Below are 17699 nucleotides of genomic sequence, written 5' to 3'. Positions count from 1 at the left end.
CGTGCGGCTAGACGAACAAAGCAGGCCAGGCACCATCAGAGGAGCAGGGAAGCTGACGTTTCGGGTCGGGATCCTTCTTCATAAATGGGGGAGGAGGAAGGGAGCTCAGAAATAAATTGAGAGAGAAGGGGTGGGGCTCAGAAAGTTAGGTGGGATGGTGATAGGTGAATGTAGGTAGGCAGTGGTGGGGATTGGTCAGTGAGGTGTCAGGAGTGGATAGGTGGGAGAGAAGATGGACAGGTTGTGACAAGTCAAGGATGTGGGGAAGAGAGGGTGCATTGGTCATGGGATGAGGCCAGGTGTGGGGAGATTTTGAAACTGGTAAAATCCACATTGAGACCATGGTGGAACATGAGGTGCTGCTCCTCCAGTTTCCGAGTGGCATCATTGTGACACTGGAGGAGGCCCAGGATAGAAATGTCGCCCAGGGAGTGGGAGAGGGAGCTGAAGTGGTTTGTGACTGGAAGGTGTCGTCGTTTGTTGCAAACAGAGCACAGGTGCTCGACAGAGCAGTCTCTGAGCCGTCGGTGGTCTCACCAATGTAGAGGAGGCCAGGTCAGGAGCAGCGGGTGCAATGAGTAGTCTATAGCAGTGGCCTGCTGTGCTCCTCCAGCTCCACATTGCTTTATATACGGATTGTAAATAAACTTTAACTCAGTAAATACAGGCAGCCACAACTATTCAACACTATGTAAATAAATGCAATATATTTAGTACACAAAGTGTACTCACAGTAATTATAAACATCATTATTCTCCTGGAATGGTGCTCCTCTGTTGACATTATCCGTAAAATGAATGTTTGAAAGACAGTCACCTCTGCTAATCCAGCAAATGCCAAAACAGATTAACTAATTCAGTTCAGTTGATTTGGCAATGAGCTGGAACCTAGAGTTATTCAACCTGTCTTGCAGAGATATCATAATTAAGCCCACCATTGCCAAAATATCACATAAGTTGTCTGTCCCAAATATTTTTCAACTGTCAGATACGGCAGTTACTCAGAGGGTTGCTGAGTGTACTATTCAACATTTTGACACCAAACGATCCTACACTTAAGCAAGCATTAGCATCAAATGTCTTTATTACTTGACAGGAACCTGTCCAGATGTATATTAATGCGTGAGTTGATGCGAATGCAAAATATATTCTTATTGCTCTCAAAGAGATGACACTAACCAATTAATAGTTACACATGTGCTGTGATCAGCAAGCAAGAATAAAATAAATAAAAAACATTTTTTCCATCCAGTGAGAAAGTTAATGTAATGTGAAGATCTCATCCGCAATTCCAAAAACCCACACATAAACACATACAATTAATTTATCCACTGCCCATATTTATTGGTAATGAATCAAATGTTCGTTCACATATTAGTGCAGGTTAAATATATGCACATAGGTCCTGGGAAACGCAGATGTACAAAGGGATCTGCATGTCCTAGTACACTAGTCAATGAAAGTAGACAGGCAGATACAACAAGCAATTAGGAAGCCAAATGGTAAATCGGTGTTTAGTGCGGCCAGAAGAAAGAGTATCTTACTGCAGTTATACAGAGCCTTGATGAGACCACACCTGAAGTACTGTATGTATTTTTGGTCTCCTCTCTAAAAAAAGAAATAGACAGCAGAGGATTCATCAAACTGATACTAGGGATGGCAGGACGCCTATGAGGATAGACTGGTTCGACTGGGCCTGTATTTATAGAATTTAGAATGATGACAGGGGGTCTAATTGAAATATACAAATGTCTAATAAGGCTGACTAGATGCAAGGAGGATGTTTTGGTTGGGGAATCCAGAACCAGGAGACACAGTCTCAGAATATGAGATAAGCCTTTAGGACTGAGATGAAGAAAAAAGTCTTCACGTAAAGAATAACGAACTGGTAGAATTTTCTGTCACAGAAGTTTGTGAAGGCCAAGTCACTGAATATATTTAAGAAAGTGATAATTCTTTTTAATTTAGAGGCATTAAGAGTATGATGATATCAAATTGTGATGCACTTCAAAGGGCCGAATGGCCTATTCCTGCTCCTAGCTTCTACATAACTGCTTTGACTTGAAATAAAAACATCCATAGTTTTAGCCTAAAATGGATGGAATTGCAACGTTTAGCACATTGTCCACTGATCATCAAGGATTAACCCCAAATGTTAGAATTTCTACACTGATCTAAAATAACATGCTTGCAAGCTTATGAAGACCTGCTATTTTGAGTCTCCTAGCAATGTCCTCTGCTGTTCTGGTCAAACAGTTCCAGGACCATATCAGGCTTTGATTAGATATAATGCTTTGTGTACATAGATGCATCAAATATTCACAATATGCACCAGTGGTCCAATCTGCAGTCATCCAAAGAGTTTTTTTTCCAAACTTATTTTTCCTTGAGAATAGTCTGCCGTTTGTGCCTTCAAGCTATCTAAATGTGGCAATTCTTCAAACGCAAGTCTCAACAATAATTAGTTCATCTCCGTCAAGCTGTATCACATCCTAAAAAACATGCAGCAAACCTGCCAGAAAGAGCCTCAGGACAACGATCACGTGGTAATAATGTTCAATTTCACCCTCATCGGCCCACAGCATTAGGTGCTACAAATCTCCAAATAGTGAGGGAGATGCGGGGGAAAATATCTGCAGGAAAATCAGAGCTATAAAAGTGTGAGCCCTTAATTACCTATCAGTTAGGATAATGTTACTTTAAAGGGAAAGGTGAAGAAATTTCTGAAACATATTCAGAATAACGTACGTATATTTCAACAAGGAACAAGGCAATGCTGGAGTTGATGCTGGAGTATGAGACAAGCCAAGTAGATCAAGTGTCTGTGGAACAAGTGTGGACTTACGTTTCTTCTCCTTCTAGCCGGTTACCCTCTACCATAATGAGGCACTGTAGCGAGGATCCACAAGCAAGACTGGAGTGGAGGAGAAGGTGTGAGGCCGCACACCCTTCTGACATCACCAGCTCAAGGTACTTCACTCAAGCTCAGGATGCTTGTGGTGTTATGATAAGTCAACCAAGAATGTAGGAACACTGTAATGCCTATAAGACTCTATTCCTTTGAATAATATTCCTTTATTACTTGACCAAAGCACCACGTAATATTCTCAAGGATATTGAGAATACCCTTCCTCTCGATATTCTCCAAATTTTAGGAGCAAGTTCCTAGTTGACATGATCTCTGATCTTCTCTAATACCTGGGGCATGTGGGAAAAAGAGGAATGCCAATAGTCAACTGAGGAAGTTGGCTTTATGTGCAACAATAACTTGAACTGTTAGCATTTTATTTCATGACACAGCGACTAAATTTTGAGTGCTTCTACATGTATTATTATTGCAATCAGGGGCACAGCTAGGTTCGTTCAGGTTACCAAAGCAAATTGTGAAAGCTAATCATTACTTTAGTTAACAATGCAAAAGCCAATGAAAGATCGCCAAAAGCCCTTGTCTTTGGACCTCATTCCAAACTCTGGTTTCTTGCCACCAAATCGATTTCTCACCCAGGCATGGTCGGAATCTAGATAATCTTGGCATCCTGTTTAATTACAAAATTAATGCCCAAAGTGACTCTGTGCAGATGTTAAACACATCTTCACACCATCAACAACCCTTTCTAGTCACAGATGAGGCTCCATAGATGAAAGTCAGCGCTGAGAGCCTACTGCACCATCCCAAAGCAGGGACACCTTTGGCCTTTCTTGATCTTATTTAGGTCCCTCTGTAGTAAAGGTGTAGCAGTCAAAGTGATGTTATTGGATATGCCAGGGAGATGGGACAGAGTCAGCCAATGCTGTAGGATGGCCAGGGAATAAGCAGGCTGCATGACTGGGCCCAATGTTGTTTCCCTTTAAAATTCCTCTGATTGGTTTTTGTTATGGCCTCTTCTCTTACTGGTCAAATCATTTACTCTACCCATTCCAAATGCTCCGAATTTCGATTGCACACTTCTGATTTGCATTGGGTCGAATAGTTATTCCTCTTCCAGTTGCATCCAGCCACAGAGAGCTGAGTCAGACTTGTAGCCCAGGCTGTTAATTGCATAGGCATCATATGTTCTTTATGGCACGTGGACTTCAGCTATTCAAAGATGTCCCTCAGCACCACCTTAAGGGCAACTAGGGATGGGCACTGAAAGCTGGCCCAGCCAGTGACACCAAAATCCCACGAACAATTTTTTTTTAAGAAGTACCACCCCAACCTCTGCCTACAGCTGCCTAGCTCTGTAACTACATTGGAAGCAGTTCACAGAAGCTTCACTACATTAATTCCAGAAATTTAAAGCTTGTCTTATAAGAAGAGATTGAAGTTTAGACATAAAACCACTAGAGTTTAGAAGGATGAGAGGAGATCTAATTGAGATTACTGGGTGCTAAAGGGAATTGATATTGTAAATGTAGAGTGGATGCTTCTCTGTGTGGGCCAATCTTGAATGAGAGATCACAGATTTACACGAAGGGATGAAAGATTTAAAACAGAGATGAGGAAGAACGACTTCTCTTAAAAAGCCATGAATTCTCAGACTCTGGGACACTGAATAAATTTGAGGAGACACAGATTTTAAATTAGGAACAGGTTATATGGTTATGGGGAGAGGGCAGGAAATTGGAGTTGAGGCTGACATTACATCAGTGGTGGTTGTATTAATGGTAGAACAGGCTTGAGGCTGAATTGCTTATTCATGTTCTGTAAATTCTATCATTCCCAAGAAGCACCCGTTACGTCAAATAACCATGTCCAATGTGGTCATTCACAGTCCCCATCCACGCTGAAGCAGGATGCTCCTGACCTCGATAACTCTCCTCCCTCACCCCACATTTCAACATTCACAGTCATGCTTTATAGTCTCCCTTCAGCCCCTTGCAAATCCTGCTATCTCACTTCACAACTATATTGCATCCTTGCCCAGAGCTTGCAGCCCAATGTCCCAAGGACTAACCTGCAGGGGCTCAAGTAACAGCTGCACCTGCCCCCACCTCACTCCACTTTAGTCTCTGTGGATGATCCCAAAGGTCTAACCGAAGCTCAATTCTTCAAATAACATGGCTGGACGGCCTTGGGCAAGATGTGTCTAGATGCCTAACAGATATCTATAGAACTCCTCAACCGTATTAGCCATAACCCCATAGACTTGGCACAACAGAGCCGACAAACTGACCATGACTCACTCCCTGGACTACAGGGATATGGACCCATGACCTAAAGCACACTGATAGTATTCCTGTCAATGGCTAATCCCCTGGGCCAGTATGGGAGGCTACCCTGGTCTTAATGCACTGGATCCCCTGACAAATGGGTGCCTCCATGGATGTTAGAGAGGATACTCCCCTGAGGCTTTGAGACATGGCTGCTTGCTTGCAGCACATGAAGTGTGCCTGCTGCATACACTGTTGCACATAGGTGCAGATGTCCAACAGACGAAGCATACGGCCATTCAGCAAGATGGGTGCCCCTAGACTGAGGACTTCTGGGCACAAAGGCAAGCTGCCAGTTTTTATGTTTGTGTGAATTGGCACAGCAAAGCAAGACAGGGCTGCTGTAAGCATAAGGTAGGTACCAAGTGAGCAAGACTAAGACTAGTGTGATGACCTTGTCCCAGCACGCAGGTCTCTTCCCTGTGTGGAGGTATTTTTTGTCTTTGGCTTCCAGGTATTCCAGCGGCCTGGCAGGTGTTCTCATCCAGGAGCAGCTGTCTCAGCCTAGCACGGCAGTCTTCTTTGGCGGAGGCTTCCAGCCTTGATCCAGAAGCTCACTGTGGTGGTCACATTCCAGAATGGCGGTCCTATCCTGGCTGTATCTTCAGAGTTTCCATCATTTCTTAATCAACTCTCCCTAGGCCCAGAGGCTGTTCACTGAACTGCGATGAACTTTATCTTAATTTTATATTTTTAAAATTATGTATGATTTGTGCCATCAACGTAGGTGCTGCAGTGGGGAGACACAAAATTTATCATGCATTTTTCATGTAAAATTGCACTTGATAATAAATTTCATAATCTATAAATGAGCATCACTGAGATGAGTCTAGTGCAGTTTCTAAAGTGGGTACCTGTCCCTTTGCACTCAGTGACCCCACTGCAGCCTTTGAACACAGGTTGCCAGTGCACCTTGCAATGCAAGTCTGCAGAGTTCACTGCCACTGCATAGTGAAGTACCAGGATGGTCATAAATGAGTTTGCTCATTCTTGAAGACAATGTCTGTGGACGAGGGGTGGATGCAGTTGCTGCTTGTGGATCACACTGGAGGGAGAAATCAGTTCTCAGGCAATGTGTCGGCAAGTGACAAGCTGAAGAAAAAAAATCTAGTTTCTTTCTCAAGTTTTGCCAATGTCTAGCTTGTTTGGTGAAATGGAAGTATGAACATTATTAGGATGAGATGGGGCATTAACAAAGCTTTTAACAAACTTTAATCCTCATCAATTGGCATTTTGCAGCTGCCAAGCAAGAATCTCCACAGCACTTGTGAGAAGTATAAAAGCTGGAGCCACATGTTCCCAAAGTTAAATGGGCATTGCTTAACGTTTACCTGATTCTGCCACAGCCCTTGTTGCTCGGATCCACTTAAGATTCTGCCCACATATTTTTTGACTCAATAGCAAGAGTACAGCCAAGTGACTCATGAAATACATGTGCATTTTTATATAGTCATAATCACTTTTCTCAACAGCATCTCAAAATACTTCATATACAATGACTTATCATTAATGATTTATTATGTAGGTAAACACACAGCAGGTTTCCTGAAATAGCAACATTAATAGGCTTTTTACAGCACTACTTTTTTAGACCCTCATGGGACACTAGCTAGCCAGCATTTAGTGCCTATGCCTAATTGCCATTGAGATGTTGGTGGTGAGCTGCCTTCTTGAACAGCTGCAGACCACCCACTGAGGGTTGACATACAATGCTTTAGCGAGGGAATTCCAGGATTTTCACCCAGTGGCCAATGGGTAAATTTAAGACTGAAATGAGACGACATTTCTTCAGCCAGAGAGTGGTGGGCTTGTGGAATTCATTGCCGCAGAGTGCAGTGGAGGCTGGGACGTTGGATGCCTTGAAGGCAAAGATCGACAAATTCTTGATCTCAAAAGGAATCAAGGGCTACGGGGAGAGTGCAGGGAAGTGGTGTTGAAATGCCCATCAGCCATGATTTAAATGGCGGAGTGGACTTGATGGGCCAAATGGCCTTACTTCCACTCCTATGTCTTATGGTCTTTTGGTCTTATGGTCTTAAGCGACTGTTGGACGTGCACATGGGCAGCAGTGAATTGAGGGGAATGTAGGTTAGGTTATTTTATTTTTGGATTAGGATTATTCCACGGAACAACATCGTGGGCCGAAGGGCCTGTACTGTGCTGTACTTTTCTATGTTCTATGTTCTAACAACGAAAGAACGGCAATGTCTTTCCAAGTCAGGAAAGCAAGTGGCTTGGAAGGGAACTTACAGGTGTTAAGTCTGGCAGCATCTGTGAAGGAAAAAAAATCAGAGTTAATGTTTCGGGTCCAGTGACCTTTTCTCAGAACGGACCCAAAATGCTAACTCTGATTTTTTCTTCACAGATGCTCCAGACCTGCTGAGCTTTTCCAGCAACTTTTCTACTTTATGCAGCAGCAGCAGCAGTGACAGCGAGGACCAGGGGCCTGCTGGGAGGTAAGTTTCCCAGTTAAAAACTTACCTCGTTCAATCAGCAGCCTCCCTTCTTTGCAGCAACAGCAGCAGTGAGAGCGAGGATCAGGGGCCCTGCAGGGAGGTACGTTCTTCATTTCGGCAGCAGAGCCAATTGGTGCCGGTCGAATTGCGCCCTCGGAACGTGAGTGAACTGATAATATTTGGGCAGTGGCTAAACCCAAGACACGACACGGGTAGTGTCTCCCACCCACCTTCCTCCTCCAACCAAAAAAAAATACTCTGGTGTGTTGAAAAGGTAAGTGATTTTCCTCTTCTTTTTAAATCGTGCGCTGGTAAGTAGAATGATTTGGTACAAATTTTTTCATTTCATTTATCTAGTATTTGATTTTATAATAGGACTAAGTTTTAGCCTAAAGTAAAAATGGCAGGAGATCTCAGATCCATGTAATGCTTCTCTTGCTCAATGTGGGAGCTCAGGGACATGGCTGATGTCCCTGACCCCTAAACGTGCAAGTGTGTCCGGCTGCAGGTCCTGTTAGACAACATGACGGCTCTGGAGCTGTGGATGGCTTCCACTTTGGAACATCCACGATGCTGCGAAAGTCATGGATAGCACATTCAGCAAATTGGTCACACCGCAGATTAGGATTGCTGAGGGAGAAAGGGAATGGGTGACCAAAAGGCAGAAAAAAAGCAGGAAGGCAATGCAGGTGTCCCCTGCGGTCATCTCCCCTCAAAACAGGTATACTGTTTTGGATACTGTTGGGCGAAATTGTTCACCAGGGGAAGGCAGCAGTAGCCAGGTTCATGGCAGTGTGGCTGGCTCTGTTGTACAGAAGGGCGGGAAAAAGAGTGGAAGGGCCAAAGTCATTAAGGATTCAATTGTAAGGCGAGTAGATAGGCTGTTGTGTGGTTGAAAACGAGACTCCTGAATAGTATGTTGCCTCCCAGGTGCATGGGTTAGGGATGTCTCAGATCGACTGCAGGACATTATGAAGGGGTAGGGTGAACAGCCAGCTGTCGTGGTGCATACAGGCACCGATGATATAGGTAATAAACAGAATGAACTCCTACAAGCAGAATTTAGGGAGTTAGGAGCCAAGTTAAAAAGTGGGACCTCAGAGGGTAGCAATCTCAGGATTGCTACCAGTGTCATGTGCTGGTCAGAGTAGAAATTGAAGAATAGGCAGGATAAATGAGTGGCTTGAGAGATGGTGCAGGAGACAGGGGTTCAGATTTTTGGGACACTGGGACCGGATCTGCGGGAGGTGGGACTATTACAAATTGGACAGTCTACACCTGGGCAGGACAGGAATCAATGTCCTAGGGGCTGCTTTTGCTAATGCTGTTGGGGAGGGTTTAAACTAATGTGGCAGAGGACGGGAACCAAATGAGGTGGTTAGTGGACAATAAGGAGGTAGTAACTAAAGCCTGTAAGGAATTAGATAACGAAGTCAGTGTGATTAAGGGGAAGAGTAGGCAGAGAGCAGATGATGAATGCAAGGGACAGGTGGTCTGAGGTGCATTTGTTTTAATGCGAGAAGTGTGGTAGGTAAGGCAGATGAACTCAGGGCTTGGGTTAGTACCTGGGAGTATGATGTTCTTGTTATTACTGAAACTTGGTTGAGGAAAGGGCAAGATTGGCAAATAAATATCTCAGGTTATAGATGCTTCAGGCGGGATAGAGAGAGAGTTAAAAGGGGTGGAGGAGTTGCATTACTGGTCAAAGAGGATATCACAGCTATGCTGAAGTAGGGCACTATGGAGGAATCGAGCAGTGAGGCAATATGGACAGAGCTCAGAAATAGGAAGGGTGTGGTAACAATGTTGGGACTGTGCTATAGGCCTCCCAACAGTGAGCATGAGATAGAGGCACAAATATGTAGACAGATTATGGAAAAATGTAGGGGCAACAGGGTGGTGGTGATAGGAGATTTCAATTTTCCCAACATTAACTGGGATTCACTTACTGTTAGGGGTCAAGATGGAGCAAAATTTGCAAGGAGCATCCAAGAGGGTTTTATAGAGCAGCATGTAAATAGTCCAACTCGGGAAGGGACTATACTGGATCTGGTGTTGGGGAATGAGCCCGGCCAGGTGGTTGAAGTTTCAGTAGGGGATTACTTTTGGGAATAGTGATCACAATTCTGTAATGTATAGAATACTCATGGACAAAGACAAGGGCGGTCCTAAAGGAAGAGTGCTGAATTGGGGGAAGACCAACTATAGCAAAATTCGGCAGGAGCTGGGGCATGTGGATAGGGTACAGCTGTTTGAGGGTAAATCCACATTTGACATGTGGGAGGCTTTTAAATAGAGGTTGATTACAGTGCAGGACAGACATGTCCCTGTGAAAATGAGGGATAGAAAGGGTAAGATTAGGGAAGCATGGATGACAGGTGAAATTGTGAGGCCAGCAAAGAGGAAAATGGAAGCATATATAAGGTCTAGACGACTAAAAACAGGCAAAGCTTTTGAAGAATATCGGGAAAGTAGGACCAATCTGAAATGAGGAATTAAGAGGGCTTAAAGGGGTCATAAAATATCTTTAGCAAACAGGGTTAAGGAAAATCCCAGAGTTTTATTCATACATAAGGATCAAGAAGGTAACTAGACAAAGGGTTGGCCCACTCAAAGACAAAGGAATGAAGTTAGGCGAAGAATCAGAGAAAATGTTTGAGATTCTTAATGAGTACTTTGTGTTGGTATTCACCAAGAGGACATGACAGATGTTGAGGTTAGGGATAGATGTTTGATTACTCTAGGTCATGTTGGCATAAGGAAGGGGGTGGGGGGGGGAGAGAGTGTTGGATATTCTAAAAGGCATTAGGGTGGACAAGTCCCCAGGTCCGGATGGGATCTATCCCAGGTTACTGAGGGAAGTGAGAGAGGAAATGGCTGGGGCCTTAACAGATATCTTTGCAGCATCCTTGAGCACGGGTGAGGTCCCAGAGGACTGGAGAATTGTTAATGTCCCCTTGTTTAAGAAGGGTAGCAAGGATAATCCAGGTAATTATAGACCAGTGAGCCTGATGTCAGTGGTAGGGAAGCTGCTGGAGAAGATACTGAGGGTTAGGATCTATTTACATTTAGAAGAAAATGGGCTTATTAGTGATAGGCAGCATGGGCTTATTAGTGATAGGCAGCATGGTTTTGTGCAGGGAAAGTCATGTCTTACCGACCTGATAGAATTCTTTGACAGAGTGACAAAGTTGATAGATATGGGAAGGGCTGTAGATGTCATATACATGGACTTCAGTGTGGTGTTTGATTAGGTTCCCCATGGTAGGCTGATGGAGAAAGTGAAGTTGCATGGGGTCAAGGATGTACTAGCTAGATAGATAGAGAACTGGCTGGGCAATACGAGACAGAGTTGTAGCGGAAGGGAATTTCTCAAAATGGAGAACTGCGACCAGTGGTGTTCCACAGGGATCCGTGTTGGGGCCACTGTTGTTTGTGATATACATAAATGATATGGAGGAAGGTATAGATGGTCTGATTAGCAAGTTTACAGATAACACAAAGGCTGGTGGAGTAGCAGATAATGAAGGGGACTGTCAGAGAATACAGCAGAATATAGACAGATTGGAGAGTTGGGCAGAGAATTGGCAGATGGAGTTCAATCCAGGCAAATGAGAGGTGATGAGAAGTGATTTTGGAAGATCCAATTCAAGAGCAAACTACATGGTAAATGGAAAAGCCCTGGGGAAAACTGATACACAGAGGGATCTGGGTGTTCAGGTCCATCGTACCCTGAACGTGGCAACACAGGTTGAAAGAGTGGTCAAGAAGGCATAAGGCATGCTTTCATTCATCAGATGGGCTATTGAGTTCAAGAGGTGGTGGGTCATGTTGTAGTTGTATAGAACTTTGGTTCGACCACATTTCAAGTACTGCGTACAGTTCTGGTTGCCACATTACCAAAAGGATGTGGATGCTTTGGAGAGGATGCAGAGGAGGTTCACCAGGATGTTGCATGGTATGGAGGGCACTATGAAGGCAGGTTAAGTAGATAGGATTATTTACATTAGAAAGCCAGAGGTTGAGTGGGGATCTGATTGAGGTCTACAAAATCACGAGAGGTCTCAACAGGGTGGATAGAAAGAAGCGTTTTCCCAAAGTGGGGGACTCAATTTCTAGGGGTCACGATTTCAAGGTGAGAGGGTTAAAGTTGAAGGGAGATACGCACGGTAAGTTCTTTAGGCAGAGGATGGTGGGTGCCTGGAACATGTTGCCAGCGGTGGTACTACAGGTGGGGACGATAGCATTATTAAGATGTAACTAGACAGATACATGAATGAGCAGGGAGCAGATTCTTGGAAAATAGGTAACAGGTTTATATAGAGGATCTGATTGGCGCAGGCTTGGAGGGCCGAAGGGCCTGTTCCTGTGCTGTAATTTTCTTTGTTCTGTTTTTGTTCCTGATTTACAGTATCTACAGTTCTTTCGGTTTTTAGCTTGCAGGTAGTGGTGTTCCCATGTATCTGCTGCCTTTGTCTTTGAATCTGGAAACTGTTGTGGGTTTAGAAGGTGCTGTCTAAGAATCTCTGGTGAATTTCTGCCATATATCTTATTGACAGTACACACTGCAATTACTGAGCGTTGGTGGTGGAGACAGTGGATGCCTGTGCATGTGGTGCACATCAAGTGAGCTACTTTGTTCTCGATAATGTCAAACTTCTTGAATTTTGTTGGAGCTGTACACATTCAGACAAGTGGGAAGCATTCCATTACACTCTTGACTTGTGCCATGTAGATGACGGACAAGATTTGAGGAGTCAGGCAGTGAGTTACTCACTGCATTGTTTCTAGGCTCTGACATGCTCTTATTGTGTTTATGTGGCAAGTCCAGTTGAGTTTTTGATCAATGATAACCTCGAGGATGTTGATAGTTGAGGATTCAATGAAGGTAACACCTTTGAATGTCAAGGGGCTGGGTTAGATTGCTTTTATTGGAGATGGCCATTGCCTGGCATTTGTGTGGCATGAATTTTACGAACCACTTGTCTGTCCGGATCTTGTCGCATTTGAACACAGGCTGCTTCAGTATCTAAGGAGTAGTGAATGCTGTTGAACATTGTGTGATCATCAGGGAACATCCCCACTACTGACCTTATGAAGAAGGGAAGGTCATTGATGAAGCAGCTGGATATGATTGGGCATAGGACATTACCCTGAGGAACTACTGCAGAGATGTCCCTGGAGATGTATTTGACGCAAGAAGGACCCTTGAAGAACTCCTTGCTCTTTTTATATTGCTGTGGAATATTTAAAATCAAACTCAATGGAATAACCAATTGATTAATATCTATTCCAAAAGTACGATTCATCACTGGACTGCAACGTTATTCTACATTATCAGGTCAGGTGATGGTGAGCACGTTGAGCCATCCCAACCATCTGATTCTGAGCTCTCAATGGAGCTCAGCAGGCTGCAATGCATCATTTAAATGAATACCAAATATGCTATGAAATAGCAAATCATAAATATTATGTTTATATATAGTTAGGGACTTCAAATTTCTGACTTTAGGAGAAAAGTGCACCCGTTTAAAGACTCAGAAGTAGTCTGCTAAAAGGAAAAGCTGACTAGGAGCTGGAACATCTACAAATTACACATGCAGCAAAATCTGAAAATGTAATTCAGAAAATTAGTAAATATGAGTTGTGTTTTGAAGAAAATCAATCAACCTCGCATCATAGAATATTGGAATCGCACAACAGGACATTCGCTACGCAATTTCAAGAGGAGGAGGGTTCTATTTCATGAGAATTTATGACAACCAAAACAAATTGGTAACCCAGTTTTCCTCTTTTAGATAACAATATTATCTTTACTTCACACCAACAGCATTCATTAGGTATATCTCTGTCAATATTTTGGAATATTAACTGTACCTTACCAGGTCTCGGCCAAAAGCTTGAGAAAGAATCATCTCCTGCTCTAGCTTCTTTTTGATGTATTCTGCGGATAGAACCATGCCCTGAAAAAGGATCAGAATGCAAACAAGATAAATTATAAAAACTAGTTAGAGGTAGATATTTTGTCTAATTCGTAATAATAGAAAGTATTATATAAGTATTAAATAATAGAAATATTAATTAAAGTATTCGGAAATAACTTTAACCTAGCCATCACAACGCAACTTTTTCAATTTTGCCATTACGAGCTTTCTAATAATGTATTCAGTTCACAGACTCTTGATGTTTAAAGACAGTGGGTGAGATCCTGCAATTCTCAAAACTAACCAGCAAAGGAGCTGCTTGACAATATCTGGCAGCTCTGCCTGTTTTGTGAAGGAAGAGTTAGTTGGCAGATCTTGCCTGCCATCTGTCTTGCAGATTTCAGCAATGAAGGTGATCCTTAAAATTGCTTTTCTTACAGGAAGATGAAAGAAAATTGATACTGCTGAAATAAAGTTTTATGACACGTATCACAAATGCTGGAGCGTGACAAAATATATTTACAACCGGTAGGACATTTAGAAATCTTAGACAGTTCGCCATCAACTAACAAATGTTGTGTAAGATAGAGAAAGTGTTGAATATACTGAATTATGATAAAGTATGTACATTAATTTTGTATAGTCGTTTTGTAATCTGCTCCATTCGTGCAATACATTATTCCCAAGAAGCGCTTAACAACGCTTATCAGTATTTTACTACACTTAAATAAGAGCGAATTACTTCAGAAACTGAAAATCTGAAATAAAAACAAAGTATTGGAGAAACTGAGCAGATCTGGCAGCATCTGTGGAGACAGTAACCGCAGAATCAGCTCTAAAGAACAGTCATTTCAGATTCAAACTGTCAACTTTGTTAACCTATCAATTAAATTAAGGTGATTATCAGAAGATGGTTTTCTTGTACATGTTTGACCTGACACCAGGAGACATTAGGAGGTCCTTAGTCAATGTCAAGGATTCCCTCCTGACTGTATACCACAGTGCAGCCACATTGGGTAGGTCTGTCCTGTCAGTGGATAGGACATACCCAGGGATGGTGATGGTCATGACGGTGTCTGGGACACTGTTTATATCAAACTGTTGCCTGGCTAGTCTCTGGGAGAATTCCCCCAATTGTTGCACAAGGCCCTCAGACGTTGCTAAGGAGGGTTTTGTAGGTTCAATAACACTAAAACTGTCATTTCCAGTTCCTTGTCAGGTGGCATATTCAGTTTCATTACCTTTGTCAGATCTGTAGAGGTTAGATACAGCTGAATGGCTTTCTTGGCAATAGCAGAGGGAATTCAAAAATTAACCGTACTGATCATTTCAAGGTCTTGAAATATATCTTTAAACTACAAGGTAGTGGAAAACTGCACAAATATGCTACTCTCTCCATTGACTACACACTTTAAAAATGTTACTTGTGTATAAGCGCATGTGACATTTTAATGGTTTTTAATATTATCACTTACCACTCCATCAGGTTGTTTTCAGCAAAACACATTTAAGATTATGAGGAAAGTAAAGTGGATACTCCTTTCAGAGGTGCAATGCATGAATCATACATTTCTGAACTATCAAGTACTAGCATTTCATAACAGTGGCAAATGGCAGTGAGAAAGACACCTGGATAAGGCTGACTGTATTTCAGTGCATTGGTTGAAAAAGTGCAAGCTACAGATGAACTATGTGAAATAGTTCTGTTAGAAAGAATCAACTGGCCTAGTGCAACCAAAGCTGTTACAGTTGCACAAACTCAGTGCAAATTCTTGTTTGCTTTCTCAAATTCCAAAGCCTACTCCTAGTCCAATTGCCAGTAACATGTTATAATTGATAACTTGGTATTTTGTCTTTTACTTCATAATCATAGCTTAGTAAAAACAAAAAGTGAGACAGAACAAGCTTTAAAAAAATCAAAAGTCAATTAAAATGCATATTAATATGAAACTGAAGTAAAATGTGATTGTATAAGGGGAAAAGAAGATACAAGAAAAACGGCACTGTATGAAAACTACACAAAACTAGAAACTCATGATCTTAAGAACTAAATTTGATCTAAAACAACATCTGGAAGTGAAGAATGGAACATTCTGTCAGGTATAGTTGAGTTTTAATATCAGAGCCTTTATTTTGTTCATGAAATAACTAATTAGAGATGGAAATATTTAGGGCATTTAAAATAAAACTGCTTGCTGCACAAAAGAGCATAGAGTACTACAGTAGCTATGGATAAGCAAAATGGCCTCTTAATGTTCTATATTCTTTATCCAACATCTTTCATTATAAAAGCGTATGAATATTCATTCACTGCTTCAAATCAAGTTTATTTTGAGGCTTTCCTTCACTAATATGGTTAAAACTTGATGATGATACTGTGGGGGAAAAAAGCACACTTTATTTGGAACATTTGGTTTGAGAATGCAAGATTTGAATTTATAAAATGAAAAATATACCATTCCATGGCACATTCCTTAACTTGATAGGCAATTAATTCAAAATTTTTTGTGAAAAAGGCTAATTTCTCTTTGGCACAGGAGGACATACTGTTAAGGCAGGAACGTTGTACAGCTTCCAATATAGTATTCCGAATACAAGAAATAGACACCACGTGCAACATTAATTTTTCTGTTCCTTTGTACGACTAAGTAAGCTTCATAACTTGCTTAATTTTAGAAACAGGGCTAGGTATTGGAATTAAAATTTCTGAAGTACTTACAATAGCATCATGACTATTTCATCTGAAGGATACAATAAAAATTCTACTTGCCTTGTGGCCAAGCCAAGTACCATGATGGCCCTCTACTGGTAATCGTTCAGCATCTCCAGTCAGATCAGTTAGGGCATCCTGTCATTAAGATTACAGTAAGTCAAAATGAGCCTGACACAGACTTGTCTTTGGTAGCTTGGAACTGATGTTTGTTTTCCCATTTTTGCTTCACATTTTCCGATCTTTCCAGGATTGTGTTTCCTCAGATTCAGCCACACCTCTATCACCCTACCACATAAAGTAAGTCCTCACTTATCAACTTAGATGGTTAAGTCAACAGGTTATTCATCTGCAGAAAGCAGTAATTCTATAATGTTCTGTTAACAAGAACATTAGCCAACATTGATTCTGTCCTCACTAGAATGTAAAAATTGTTTTTGGCATGACACGCAGTGAAACCGCATGCAACTAAGATGATTAATACATAGTTGCCAAGCATTTAGATTTTGTCTTACCCATGCTTATCCTGTATCAATATGCAATTCTTAGCAATACTTAGTGGTACTGTGAATATTGGCTGATCTTTCCCCTTGGTCTTACACTACTGAGTTAAAAGGGATCCATGCCTACATGCACAAAAACCTGGCTTGGGCTGGTAACTGGCATGTAACATTTCTGTGACAGTTGCACCAAGTATAATCACCTTTTACAAGAGATGATATAACCATCTACACTTTATCTTTGAGGAATTATCATCACAGAAATCCCTAAATGAGTATCCTGTCAGTCACACTGACCAAAGCTTAAATGGATTGACCATATAGATTGCATTGCTATAACAGCAGCTTAAAGTTTTGCTGAATCACCCATCACCTGGCTCTCCAAAGCCTGTTCACCATCTTCAAGGCACAAGTGAGGACTGTGATGGAATACTATCCATTGACCTGGGACCTACCGCCTCAATACCACTCAAGAACCTCAATGCAATCCAAAGCAAAACAGCCTGCTTGATTGGCACTTATCCAAATTCTTTATCATTCATTTCTCCAATACTGGTGCGCCATTATTTCAGTGCATACAATCTATAAGATACAATGCATCAACTTGCCAAGGTTTTTTGAGGACAGTACTTGCATGTTGGACAATGGGGAACCTGTGGATGTGGTGTATCTGGATTTCCAGAAGGCATTTGGCAAGGTGCCACACAAAAAGCTGCTACATAAGATAAAGTTGCACAGTATTACAGGAAATGTATTGGCATGGATAGAGGGCTGGCTAACCAGTAGAAAGCAAAGAGCAGGGATAAATGGGTGTTTTTCCGGTTGGCCGTTCAGTGGCTAGTGGTGTGTCTCAGGGATCAGTGTTGGGACCTAAATTGTTTACAATTTACATAGATGATTTGGAGTTGGGGATTAAG

The 17699-nt window shown here is 42.0% G+C and overlaps 1 protein-coding gene across 8 annotated transcripts in view; it reads right to left on the bottom strand.

Moving 5' to 3' along the window:
- Positions 1 to 17699, bottom strand: part of dagla (diacylglycerol lipase, alpha) — a 319027-nt gene that overhangs the window by 66924 nt on the left and 234404 nt on the right. For all 8 annotated transcript variants that reach the window (XR_007249020.2, XM_048545917.2, XM_048545916.2 and 5 more), the window contains 2 exons: positions 16343 to 16420; positions 13531 to 13611 (listed from right to left, as the gene is read on the bottom strand). Coding sequence is in view for 7 of the 8 variants with exons in the window: in XM_048545917.2 (XP_048401874.1) it covers positions 13531 to 13611; positions 16343 to 16420 (159 nt within the window). In the remaining variant the exon portion in view is untranslated. The remainder of the gene's footprint in view (positions 1 to 13530; positions 13612 to 16342; positions 16421 to 17699) is intronic.

The sequence above is a fragment of the Stegostoma tigrinum genome, chromosome 17 (genome assembly GCF_030684315.1).
Source record: "Stegostoma tigrinum isolate sSteTig4 chromosome 17, sSteTig4.hap1, whole genome shotgun sequence".
Classification (NCBI taxonomy): domain Eukaryota; kingdom Metazoa; phylum Chordata; class Chondrichthyes; order Orectolobiformes; family Stegostomatidae; genus Stegostoma; species Stegostoma tigrinum.
The sequence above is the reverse complement of the archived record's forward strand: the minus strand, read 5'-3'. Positions and strand labels throughout refer to the sequence as shown.